General features: G+C 36.9%; 1 protein-coding gene across 5 annotated transcripts in view; it reads left to right on the top strand.

Moving 5' to 3' along the window:
• Positions 1-5039, top strand: part of LOC128861276 (uncharacterized) — an 84750-nt gene extending 79711 nt beyond the window's left edge. For 2 of the 5 annotated variants that reach the window (XM_054099299.1, XM_054099293.1), the window contains exons 3-5: positions 1152-1264; positions 2441-2639; positions 3903-5039. In XM_054099299.1, the coding sequence (XP_053955274.1) occupies positions 1152-1264; positions 2441-2639; positions 3903-4034 (444 nt within the window). In that variant the 3' untranslated portion in view covers positions 4035-5039. Of the gene's footprint in view, positions 1-1151; positions 1265-1315; positions 1611-2440; positions 2640-3902 lie in introns of those variants that run through there. The other 3 variants (XM_054099308.1, XM_054099326.1, XM_054099316.1) reach the window with 3 other exon arrangements.
• Positions 5040-14205: the final 9166 nt, after the last annotated feature.

Raw genomic sequence — 14205 nt, 5'->3', positions numbered from 1 at the left:
CTTCAGCCCGTTCTTTTCGCATTCCCGTACGAACTCTATGGATGGAGGACTTGCTTATAGGGAATTCATCCGTATTGTGCCCCAGAGCCTCAATAGTAGCTTCGATTATAAAGACAGAATCCCTCACACTTAACTGACACCTGTCTAATGCGGCAACTAACTTAGGAGTTATGATATTTTTCCGCATAGAAGTTTTATCGGGCTGAGAGGAGGCTTCTCTTGCGCTGGACCTATTTTCTTCTAATTCTATTATTTCAGAATCAGAAGATGACTTTTCTAGTGGTGGTTCGCAAGATGATGTTGATGGTGCTAAGGATGAAAAATTGTTAGCACGTCGCTTTTCCTCCTCGATGATTCTAAGGCGCGTCCTTTCCTCTTTTATTGTTAGTTTTTTGTCCACTCCGGCTAAGTGACCGGGCCGACCTGGTTCTTTTTGGCGCTGCAAGAAGATCTTATCTTCATTTATTTTAATCGATTGAAGAGCATTGGCATGTGCGATGTCAAACAAATTGTTTAAGTTTGAAACAAACTCCTGTCGACGCTGTTCAAACACTTCTTGAGTTTTTTTCGCATTTTTTGCAATTCTCTCCAAACTTAGTATAAGTTAACTAGTTTCTTAACATAGTTAGATATTGATCTGGTCGGTATACGTGCCTTTTCCCAATAAATAATACACTCACGAATTGGCACTTAAGTTCACTTCACGGATATTATAGAACAAAACTGCCAGTACTTGCCCGTTAGAGGGAAGTTTAGAACCGGTGATTTGATGTTTTACGTCCCCTATTAAAAATATCTCCTTTTTGAAACTTTGTAACTCCACTGACATGTTGACTACACGAAAAAAACGCGATTACTAATAAAACAAACAAGTAATTACACGCAATCAATCCGACAGTTAGCGCGCGCCGTACCATACACGTACCGTTAGGTTTCCGCGCAACTCGGCACGGGTTGCCGTAATTCTATATTAAATAGACGAAACTTTATTTTTAGATGTTTTGATACCATTCAAACAAAATAAGAGGGTATGCGTAAAAAAAAAAACACTTTAATTTTTTTGGGACACTCTAATATACATACATATGTACATAACTGAAAATCGAAAGTAAAAATGCATGTGTAGACGATTTTTCTTGATATAATTACAGATCTTCGATACCAGTTTCTACAAGAGGCAATCGCTTCAAACATCTGCTGTGATTGCAGTTTTCTGCCTGCTTTTTATCCTAGTGGCTCTTATATTATCACTATTTGTATGCAAGTAAGTTCTATTAAATGATTTATGGTTAATAAATACATCGAAAATTTCTAGACTACCAACTCGGGTGCTGGTTGCTAAAAAATGTGCTAGAGGCGTATTATCAGATGTTATTTGGATTGTGCTATCTTATACTTACGAACTTTCCCTATTCTTTTTCTACCTCAATTACAATTTCAGATACATCTTCTGGGGTTTGGAGGGAAAAATATATTCGAATGCCAACTTTTCTAATATTTTTAATTTTTTCAAACTGCTACATGTCTTATTCGGGAAAAATACTTGCCATTAGCATTAGCTTGGACTAAACTTTCTTATGCACTTATCTTAACCCATAGGAATTTTTCGTCAATGGTGACCCCCAATAAAATTGTCTGCTTTAAATTTCTATAAAACAATTTAATTTAATAAATTAAAATGAACTTTCTTTACATATGCTTTGAGAAAGAGTCAAAACATTCCCTATTAGGTAGGAGATAGAGGATCAAAATGCACTGCAGAATATTCCCCTTTAAACGCTATTATAAAAGTCTCAAAACAGAAACTATATTTGAAGTCATTTCGATAAACTACTCGCACTTTAACCTAAAATGTTTGAACTTTAAGCCTCCGTATAAAACTCAGACCCTGTGGACTAGTGCTACCTTCGGTAAAGTTGATCCTGAAGGGAACTTCGTTTTCTTAATAATTAGTAATCCCAATAAAAATTTACAAAATATAGATATTTCATAATCACCATTTAGAAAGGTCTAAGTCGCATTACCCAATCGAAGTTTTTTGTAAAAATCTAAGTTCACCCACGCTTTTTTGGGTGTTTGACCGAGCTCCTCCTCCTATTTGTACTGTGCGTTTTGATGTTGTTCTACAAATGGAGAGACCTACAGTTTTAAGATAACTCCGAACGGCAGATGGTTTTTCATGAGGAGCATTTTCATGGCAGAAATGCACTCAGAAGTTTGCCATTGCCTGCCGAGGAGCGACCGCTATTAGAAAAAACTTGTTCTATCATTTGATGTTTCACGGCCGGTGATTCGAACCTGGGACTTCCGAAGGCTAGCTACGCACCAACCCATTCGGCTACGATGGCGGCCTTATTGAATTATATACGAGGATTAGAAATAGTATTACCAGTACTAAAAGTATACGAGTATTAAAAATAGTATTTTCTCTTCTTTTTAGAAATAAGCGAAAGGTCCAAAATGTGCTTCCGTGCAAGGAACTCATAGGCATTCCACACATAAATGGTCCATTGCCGATTGTAGGAGTCCATTCAGTAACACACGAAGTTCCGAATATGCATTCGGACCACCAGCGTCTGTTAGTTATGCTACATCATCACAAGGTTGAGGTAAGCCTCCAAGAGACTGAGGTTAAATCGGTAAGTTCAAACCAGTTTGACGAAACTATTGCATATATTTCAATGATGTTTCAGTATTTTTCATACCGTTATGACGTTGAAACTCCATTTCTTTCATCAAACTGGGGCCGTTCAAAATGAATCAAACTTCAGAATTTAATTCAAATCTCGAAAAACATGACGGGCTTTAAGTGTCAATAATTGTTTTTTAGTCTTGCTGATTCGATGATAGTTTTTTTTTTGCTCCAAACTAATTTCCCGTTGACAATTTCAGTAACAAGGTCCTTATTAAATAATTAAATCATAAAGGATATATACATGATTTTTCATACAGATTTTTTAAAAGCAGTAAATTTCTATTATGATTTGCATTATTTTCTTTGACTAACTAATAACTTGAAAACTATTTCTCACAAAGTACGTGATGTGCTTGCTTGTATTTGCTATCGTAATGCATTTATCTGCTGCGAGAAAATTTCGAGCATTCGTTGTATTGAGAAAATTTGCAAGACCGCCAGTAAAAACAAATTGTCGAAATTCAACGTTAGTTTTGAGCCTACTCTAAATTGACTGGAAAATTTCCTAAAGTTCGGATTAAAAAGTTTGAAGTTTTGATGGAAATTTTGCACAAAATTTGAAAACGGGATTTATATGGTTTTTGTAAAGAATTAATTATATTTTTGTAAAAAGAGTATTTAAATGAAATAAGAAACAATATGCCTTAGACATTAAATGCCATGCACTATCTTCATATATAGGGTGTTTTTTAGCTCTATGAGGTAAAACGCCGAAATGTCGATTAGTCGTCGTTCTCAACTTGTAGACCTTTGTCCTTCGACTACGTAGGAAATTTTACCTAAGGATCTTGGCTTTATATAAAATACAACTCGTGTAAGAATTGAATCCAAATGACCATCGTTCACGCCCATTTTTGTTGATTGGGCTCATTTAGATTTATTGGAAAAAGTGATCAAAGTTGGACTGATATAATGAGCCACGTAACACGTAGCCGCGACATACATCTGCCACGAAGTTATCTATCATACAAGAAAAAAAATCATTCCAACAATATTTATGCTTTATACTATTATTTTAAGTTCTCAGGCTCTTAAAAAACACCCAGTGTAATAACGCATAAAAACTCTACTGCTGTGTTTATTTTGTAATATTTTTTTTTTTAAATAATACTACAGATAAATTAAAAACATTTGATACAACTTTAAACATATGTTAATATTTTGATTCTTAATCTATCCTATTCTTTTTCTATTTTTTTCATTTCAGGTTATACATCCAAAAGGCGTCCACTATCCAAGTAGTTACACAATGACGCGCACTCCACCTCTCTTAGTATCGTCTTACCCTGGTCCCACGCGACAACCGAACCACTCAAGGCATCCCAAAAGTCAGCAGTAGAACTGAACTTTACAAGTTAGAAGCGGCGTAGAGCGAATACAGAAGGACTATCGGAAATACAAAGCTTTCATACTACAAGTAATGATTTCGAAGCCACTAGTCGAAAAAACAACAATGCTAGCTAGCTCTACAGCTACTTCGATGCTGGATAACTCATTAACATCCAATACTGACATAGATACTTCTGTCTTCCCAACGACATCAACAATCTGCCCTAATAATAACTCTACAATGTTAACGCTAGCTGCAGCGATAACGTGATAATAAGCCGATCAGATCCATCAGCTTCCCCTAAAAATGGAAGCGAATGGGAATATGTGCATATGGATTCGAGTTAATCATTGAACACCTTTGCAAAATGGCGCTCTCCAATCATCAATAACTAAAGCAATACTCAATTACTAAGTAAGTCGCTATCAAAATACAAAAACAAAAACATATATTTATAATTTTGATAGTAGCATATTTTAATTAAATACAAATATTGGGATTCGAAGCAAAATGTAAATTGTATAGAAATAAATAATAATGGTCTGACTAATTGATAATTTCTTCACATGTCATTGCATTTTTACGAGCAATACAAATAGAAGTACTGAACTGCAAAATGGATAGTTTCCCAAAGCAGGGCAGTTCTTAATTATTATTAAGTAAGCTGATTTCTTACAAGCTCATAGATTGTAAATTTGTATACTATTATTCGATTTTAAGTTGCCCCGACAATTTTAAAAAATAAAACAATTATAAATGGATTTGTGCCCCTTCGCTGGGCACACTAAAATAGAATAGATATGGTTTAGAACAGAAAATATATGATTTTCATATTATTTATTTCTTTATTCTTTATTCAAGCGCTTTGGCATAAACAATATTTTTTGTTTTTCTATTTGTTTTTGAGTAAATATAAAATATAAATTGAAAATCAGGAAAAAAGAAGATTGTTTTTAAATTTCAAATCAACGCATATGAATAAACAATCGTCTTTTTTCCTGATCATCCATGCATTTTTCGTTTCAATTTATATGTTTTATTAAGCATTGGAACTTTTTTAACCATTCATTATCCATATTTAAAAAAAAAAAAAACGAAACAAAATTTTTTTTCCACGAACACATAATTTCATTCGGATTTCACATTAAATTCTCAAATTTCGTAAGAAATTATTCACTGTTCCAAAATCCACTCCAAAAAAATTCACAAAAAATGTTTACATGTTGCCCTTACGTTTTTTCCTTATGGTATCCAAATCAGAAAGAAATATTGACACATTGTAACTCACACTGTCAATTTGACAGTTCAGTTCCGCCCCAAGCGTTAAAAGAGTAAGCGACATTATGGCTGGTTCAAAAGAACGCTGTACCCTTTGCCAGTGCTCCGAATTACAACCAAACTTTACGAAACCCATTTTCAATACTTACTTAACAATGTGCGTAAGTTTGGTTTAATTCGGTGCAAAGACACGGCGGGTCCACGTTTTGGCATATATTTCGAGACCTTAGTCATCAATAGGTATGAAAATTACCCCGTATTAAAGCACTTATCAACAGCTTTCATTTGATATCCATATTGTACAAACACATTCTAGGGTCCACGTTTTGGTCTCTATCTCGAGACCCTAGTCACGGAGCGGATGGAAATACTCTGAACTAAAGCATTCACCAACAGCTTCCATTTGATACCCATATTGTACATACACATCCGAAGGTTACCCGGGTCCACGTTTTGACCTATATCTCGAGACCCTATCTACCAATAGGTATCCAAACTATACGGAAACCATCTTCAACACCTCCTTAACAATGTGTGTAAGTTTGGTTTAATTCGGTTCAAAGACACGGCGGGTCCACGTTTTGGCATATATTTCCAGACCCTAGTCATCAATAGGTATGAAAATTACCCCGTATTAAAGCACTTATCAACAGCTTTCATTAGATATCCATATTGTACAAACACATTCTAGGGTCCACGTTTTGGTCTCTATCTCGAGACCCTAGTCACGGAGCGGATGGAAATACTCTGAACTAAAGCATTCACCAACAGCTTCCATTTGATACCCATATTGTACATACACATCCGAAGGTTACCCGGGTCCACGTTTTGACCTATATCTCGAGACCCTATCTACCAATAGGTATCCAAACTATACGGAAACCATCTTCAATACCTCCTTAACAATGTGTGTAAGTTTGGTTTAATTCGGTGCAAAGACACGGCGGGTCCACGTTTTGGCATATATTTCCAGACCCTAGTCATCAATAGGTATGAAAATTACCCCGTATTAAAGCACTTATCAACAGCTTTCATTTGATATCCATATTGTACATACACAACCAAAGGTTACCCGGGTCCACATTTTGACCTATATCTCGAGACCCCAGTCACGGAGCGGCATGAAAAATACTCTGTACTAAAGCATTCACCAACAGCTTCAATTTGATATCCATATTGTACAAACACATTCTAGGGTCTACGTTTTGGTCTCTATCTCGAGACCCTAGTCACGGAGCGGCATGAAAAATACTCTGCACTAAAGCATTCACCAACAGTTTCCATTTGATACCCATATTGTACGTACACATCCGAAGGTTACCCGGGTCCACGTTTTGACCTATATCTCGAGCCCTATTTCCAAAATAAAATATAATCCATGCTACTCGTGGATGATGTAGCTTTCGAATGGTGAAAGAATTTTTAAAATCGGTCCAGTAGTTTTTGAGCCTATTCATTACAACCAAACAAACAAACAAACAAAGTTTTCCTCTTTATAATATTAGTATAGATATCGGCATTTAAACCCTTTTTTAACATATAAACGACGCAAGGTCAAATATGTGTTATTTATTTGTGAACAACGATCTCATAAATTTATGTTATTGTTTCTTTTTAGATAGGAGAAAAAGTATTAGTTCTTAGAGTTACAGCATAACATATCAACAAAATTTCCTAGAAAACAAACAAAACTGAATACGAAATCTTGCGACAAACAGATCCTTTAAAAGTTTGTGAATGTCAAGTTTTAATTGTTATATTATTTTTAAGTATAAACCGAAATTTTAAGAAAAGAAATAAAATATAAAATAAACTCAAAAGTGAACTAGTACTCATTTTAAGGTACATTTTTACGAACTACCTAGAATAAAACGTAATGAAAGTTTATAATTAAAGCGAAAGTATTGGAAAATTTCTTCACTTGGGACTGGGTCAAGACAATGATGTAATCTAATAATATTTTACTTTCGGCCGTAAACGATTTGTACTAAATTTTTATGTACCATATACAAGTATATGTGATTTGAAGTTTATGAAATAATAATAATACAAATGTTGCGAAAACATCGCAAGTAAGTGCTTTTATTATTTACTAGCTTTAACCGCCGGCCCCGCTCGCGTAGGAGTAGTTTTAAAGGATTTAGGATATGTATATAAAATAATTACAAACAATAATTTCATAGAAAATAATTATAATAATAAACCATAATATTACAATATCCGGCATCCGTTGCTATGCCTCGTTGAATAAAATCAAAATAACCAATCAGAAAAATATATATCAAGCAAAATTAGTTTTATTAATTTTCTAGCTCAAACCGTTTTTGAACTGTGCATTTGGGTCATAGTTGAACAGCTTATGCGGATTATGAAGTCTAGAGTGTGCTGTAAATAGTGGGAAATAGGAAAAACTAAGATTTTTTAGATTAAATGAGAGTGGTGGCGCGGCCTGGGGGCTGTGGGAAGGGAGTTCCATCATAAAAACATGCCTATAACCTTCATTGGGTGAAAATATGAATGTGTAAAAGTTTTTACGTCATTTGGTGTTGTCGTTTCGTAGTGATGCGCGGACATTCACCTTTATAGTATAGATTTATGTATTAAAATTTAGTATAGGGCATTTTCCAAAACGCCTGTTGCTTTGTGTTCGAACAAAGTATCTTGTTCTTAAACGCATCCCTGAAATCTTTGACGATGTATAGTGTGCCTAAAAGTATCGTAATTGAAGAGTACTTCGTATCTCCAACGCTATTGCGGGTTGTGCGTGTTGCAAAGGTGGACCGAGTGCTACGTCTGGTCAAAGATGCCAAAGGTATGCGAACATTGTTGTTCGGACTAGCTATGTCGCTGCCGCCTCTATTCAACATTTGACTGCTGCTCTTTCTCGTCATGTTCATCTTTGCTTTTTTTATGCATGTGCGGGAAAAAGTGGTATTAACGACGTTTGTAATTTTAAGACATTTGGTCAGAGTATGATATTGCTGTTCCAGGTAAGCTACCAAAATTCATGTTGTTGTGTACCGATATAAATTTATATATTAAAATCTGGAAATGCAATTGTTACTGATCCGTTCACCCGAAAGGGTCATTAATAATGGTTATTTTATTTAAATTATGTTAATTTTCTTCTTTTAATACTTTGGTAATAAAAGTAATTTTTTTATTAAAGCTTTTTTTGACGCAAGGTCAAACCATTATATAAAATACCAGTTTAACATGTTGGGAGCGTTAAATACGTGTGTATGTACTTCTCATGAATAATACTCCAATACAATTACATCCAAATAAATCATCATTGAATCGATTATTGTGAAACCCAAAATGTTTGTTGATTGTCGGACCATACACTCAGCTCCAGCACTCGCTTAGATGAAAAGTGCCATACAAGCTTAAATGTGGTTACAAAAAATTGTATTAATAACAACGCAGCTTATCAGAATACTAGCAACCCGCCCTGCTTCGCACGGGTATAAAATATATTCCCTATGTCACTCACTGAAAAAATGATTAAAATCGTTCCAGTAGTTTTGGCCCGCACGCGTTAAATTTGGAGTAAAACAATTCCCCTTTCTATATAACATGAAGATTTCCTGCTATCTTTGGGATATCTAAATTCATACCCTACATTTCTGCATATTAACTTTTTGCATTTTTACATATGTATTTATTTTATTTTTACAACAATTACTATATTACAGAATGTCTTTATATACAACGTTCATAGCCTTCTTGTCATTAGACAATACAAACATGTTTTCTCTAGAGGTTACTCTTGAAAGAGCGACATACAGTTGGCCATGTGAAAAACAGTCAACACTCAAATCTAAGCCTGCAACGTTGAAGGTTTGACCCTGAGATTTATTAATGGTCATTGCAAAAGATGTCTTTACCGGAAATTGTAAGCGTTTAAATTGGAGTGGTAGATCCGATGGTATCAGAGGGATTCGGGGAATCAATACATCTTCTCCGGTACCACATCCTGTGAGTATTGTGCCCTCTATTATGAAAGTTGTCAGTGATTTTACCAGCAAACGCGTGCCATTGCAAAGTTTAGGTGGACTTAGGTTTCTTAATAAAATAACAGGACAACCTATTTTCAGCTCCATTTTGTGAGGAGGGAGTCCAGACGGGTTCAAAGAATTTAGAAATTCTGTAGGAAATTGAACAGCTTCTTCCAAATCGAGAACAGTATCGACCGAGTAGTATATTTTCGTCGGCGCATCAATCTTTGAAATAATCAAGTTATTTACTTTATCTACTTGTTCGATAGTTGGTGACAGAATAGCTCTTTCTTTAAACCAAGATATTGTCTTATAACTTACTAGCATCACCCAGTGGGCTTCGCACCACCATACATAAAATGTTTGTTTATATCGCAAGAAATTTTTCATATTAAGTTTTCTTTATAGAACTCGTAAAATGTTTAAACAGTTGAATTAGTTGATTTTTTTCATTCAACATACTTTCTAAAGATGTCACAATAGCCTTTTCTGTACTTTTTTAAAATTTGATTGTGGTGGTCACCTATATACAGGTAAGGTACCGGTTCAAACTCATCCTAGGGTTATCCAGGTCCACGTTTTGGTCTATATCTCTAGACCCTAGTTACGGAGGGGCATTAAAAATACTCTATACTATAGAATCATCAGCAGCTTCCATTTGCTACCCATATTGTACAAACACATCCTAGGGTTACCCGGGTCCACGTTTTGGATTATATCTCGAGACCCTAGTCACGGAACGGTATGAAAAATACTCTATACTATAGAAATCATCAACAGCTTCCATTTGCTACCCATATTGTACGAACACATCCTTAAGTTATCGGGGTCCACATTTTGGGCGATATCTCGAGACCCTAACCACGGAGCGGCATCAAAAATACTCTATACTATAGAATCATCAGCAGCTTCCATTTGCTACCCATATTGTACAAACACATCCTAGGGTTACCCGGGTCCACGTTTTGGATTATATCTCGAGACCCTAGTCACGGAACGGTATGAAAAATACTCTATACTATAGAAATCATCAACAGCTCCCATTTGCTACCCATATTGTACGAACACATCCTTAAGTTATCGGGGTCCACATTTTGGGCGATATCTCGAGACCCTAGTCACGGAGCGGCATCAAAAATACTCTATACTATAGAATCATCAACAGCTTCCATTTGCTACCCATATTGTACAAACACATCCTAGGGTTACCCGGGTCCACGTTTTGGATTATATCTCGAGATCCTAGTCACGGAACGGTATGAAAAATACTCTATACTATAGAAATCATCAACAGCTCCCATTTGCTACCCATATTGTACGAACACATCCTTAAATTATCGGGGTCCACATTTTGGGCGATATCTCGAGACCCTAGTCACGGAGCGGCATCAAAAATACTCTATACTATAGAATCATCAACAGCTTCCCTTTGCTACCCATATTGTACAAACACATCCTAGGGTTACCCGGGTCCACGTTTTGGATTATATCTCGAGACCCTAGTCACGGAACGGTATGAAAAATACTCTATACTATAGAAATCATCAACAGCTCCCATTTGCTACCCATATTGTACGAACACATCCTTAAGTTATCGGGGTCCACATTTTGGGCGATATCTCGAGACCCTAGTCACGGAGCGGCATCAAAAATACTCTATTCTATAGAATCATCAACAGCTTCCATTTGCTACCCATATTGTACAAACACATCCTAGGGTTACCCGGGTTCACGTTTTGGCCTATTTCTCGAGACCCTGGTGTCCGATTCTTAAAATTTTAAAACACAAACCATCTACTGAATAGTCCAAACAAAGCCTAAAAATTTGGTTTGGATAGGTGAGCCCGTTCGCGAGTTTTAAGCGAATATAGGGACAGATTTTCACATTTATATATATAGATTTGATTCACTTGAAGAATTTAAAATAAAACCAAGTTTGTTAATAATACCTGTTGTTTTAATGTTATAATTATTAATTTTTTTATTATATATGAAGGAAAAAATGTATTTTAATAGGACTATGAATAAGTTCGTGCGGCTTTTTTTCGAAATTTGAAACTTTATTGACGTAAAATGGTTACAAATTTAATATTCAAAATATTGTCCATCGCTTACTACTACTTTTTCCCATCTTTCTGGCAATTCACGGATTCCCTTTGTGAAAAATTCGGTCGGTTTTGCCGCAATCCACGAATCGATCCATTTTTTGACTTCATCGTAATTACGGAAGTGCTGGTCAGCCAGGCCATGTTGCATCGATCGGAAGAGATAGTAATCGGATGGCGCAAGGTCTGGACTATACGGCGGGTGGGGTAGGACATCCCATTTGAGCGTTTCTAAGTATGTTTTGACCACTTGTGCAACATGTGGCCGAGCATTGTCATGTTGCAAAATAACTTTGTCGTGTCTATCGGCGTATTGCGGCCGTTTTTCTCGCAGTGCTCGGCTCAAACGCATCAATTGTCGTCGGTAGACATCCCCCGTAATCGTTTCATTCGGTTTCAGTAGCTCATAATACACAACACCCAGCTGGTCCCACCAGATACACAGCATAACCTTCAGGCCATGAATATTCTGCGCCGACGTCGATGTTGAAGCATGGCCAGGGTATCCATACGTTGCCCGACGTTTTGGATTGTCGTAATGGACCCACTTTTCATCGCCAGTCACAATTCGATGCAAAAAACCCTTTCTTTTGTGCCGTTGAAGCAGTTGTTCGCATGCCATAAAACGGCGTTCAACGTCTCTTGGCTTCAATTCATACGGCACCCAATGGCCTACCTTTCGGATCATTCCCATGGCTTTTAAACGTTTGGAAATGGTTGATTGATCAACTCCCAAAGTTTTTGCAACCTCTTCTTGCGTTTGAGCCGGATCTTGATCGAGCAATTCCTCCAATTCGGTATCCATGAACTTTGGCGGCGCACCCTCGCGTTCTTCGTCTTCCAAGCCAAAATCACCACTTTTAAAGCGTGCAAACCACTTCTGGCACGTTCGCTCAGATAGAGCATGCTCACCATAAACTTCCACCAAGATACGATGACTTTCGGCTGCTTTTTTCTTCATATTAAAATAATGAAGAAGAATTCCCCGCAAAAACACATTATTTGGCACGAAATTCGACATTTTCAAGTGTGGTAAAAATATTGTTGTTTACGCTTCAAATAAAAAACTTATACTGACGTTTGTGCCTTACGACAGTAGCTCTCCAATGAATGTTTGGAAATGTGGATCGATGGAATAATAATCAAGTTACGCCATCTGTTGTAAAACCGCACGAACTTATAAATAGACCTATTAATATTTACCATATACCATACCGGCCCGCTTCGCTGGGCACACTAAAATAGAATAGATATGGTTTAGAACAGAAAAGATATGGTTTTCATATTATTTATTTCTTTATTCTTTATTCAAGCGCTTTGGCATAAACAATATTTTATGTTTTTCTATTTGCTTTTGAGTAAATATATAATGTTGTTGGCTTCCCAACACGTGAACAGCCAACGTATAGTTGACCATGAGTGAATACTGGTTCTTGTAAATTCATCCCGCATATTTCTAAAGTTCACCCTTGTGATTTATTGATAGTTATTGCAAATGCTAAACGAATGGGCAGTTGCAAACGCTTGAATTCAAATGGCAATTCAGGTGGAATCATAGGAATTCTGGGTATTAATAGGACTATGAATAAGTTCGTGCGGTTTTACAACAGATGGCGTAACTTGATTATTATTCCATCGATCCACATTTCCAAACATTCATTGGAGAGCTACTGTCGTAAGGCACAAACGTCAGTATAAGTTTTTTATTTGAAGCGTAAACAACAATATTTTTACCACACTTGAAAATGTCGAATTTCGTGCCAAATAATGTGTTTTTGCGGGGAATTCTTCTTCATTATTTTAATATGAAGAAAAAAGCAGCCGAAAGTCATCGTATCTTGGTGGAAGTTTATGGTGAGCATGCTCTATCTGAGCGAACGTGCCAGAAGTGGTTTGCACGCTTTAAAAGTGGTGATTTTGGCTTGGAAGACGAAGAACGCGAGGGTGCGCCGCCAAAGTTCATGGATACCGAATTGGAGGAATTGCTCGATCAAGATCCGGCTCAAACGCAAGAAGAGGTTGCAAAAACTTTGGGAGTTGATCAATCAACCATTTCCAAACGTTTAAAAGCCATGGGAATGATCCGAAAGGTAGGCCATTGGGTGCCGTATGAATTGAAGCCAAGAGACGTTGAACGCCGTTTTATGGCATGCGAACAACTGCTTCAACGGCACAAAAGAAAGGGTTTTTTGCATCGAATTGTGACTGGCGATGAAAAGTGGGTCCATTACGACAATCCAAAACGTCGGGCAACGTATGGATACCCTGGCCATGCTTCAACATCGACGTCGGCGCAGAATATTCATGGCCTGAAGGTTATGCTGTGTATCTGGTGGGACCAGCTGGGTGTTGTGTATTATGAGCTACTGAAACCGAATGAAACGATTACGGGGGATGTCTACCGACGACAATTGATGCGTTTGAGCCGAGCACTGCGAGAAAAACGGCCGCAATACGCCGATAGACACGACAAAGTTATTTTGCAACATGACAATGCTCGGCCACATGTTGCACAAGTGGTCAAAACATACTTAGAAACGCTCAAATGGGATGTCCTACCCCACCCGCCGTATAGTCCAGACCTTGCGCCATCCGATTACTATCTCTTCCGATCGATGCAACATGGCCTGGCTGACCAGCACTTCCGTAATTACGATGAAGTCAAAAAATGGATCGATTCGTGGATTGCGGCAAAACCGACCGAATTTTTCACAAAGGGAATCCGTGAATTGCCAGAAAGATGGGAAAAAGTAGTAGTAAGCGATGGACAATATTTTGAATATTAAATTTGTAACC

The sequence above is a fragment of the Anastrepha ludens genome, chromosome 2, assembly GCF_028408465.1.
Source record: "Anastrepha ludens isolate Willacy chromosome 2, idAnaLude1.1, whole genome shotgun sequence".
Lineage (NCBI taxonomy): Eukaryota > Metazoa > Arthropoda > Insecta > Diptera > Tephritidae > Anastrepha > Anastrepha ludens.
The sequence above is the reverse complement of the archived record's forward strand: the minus strand, read 5'-3'. Positions and strand labels throughout refer to the sequence as shown.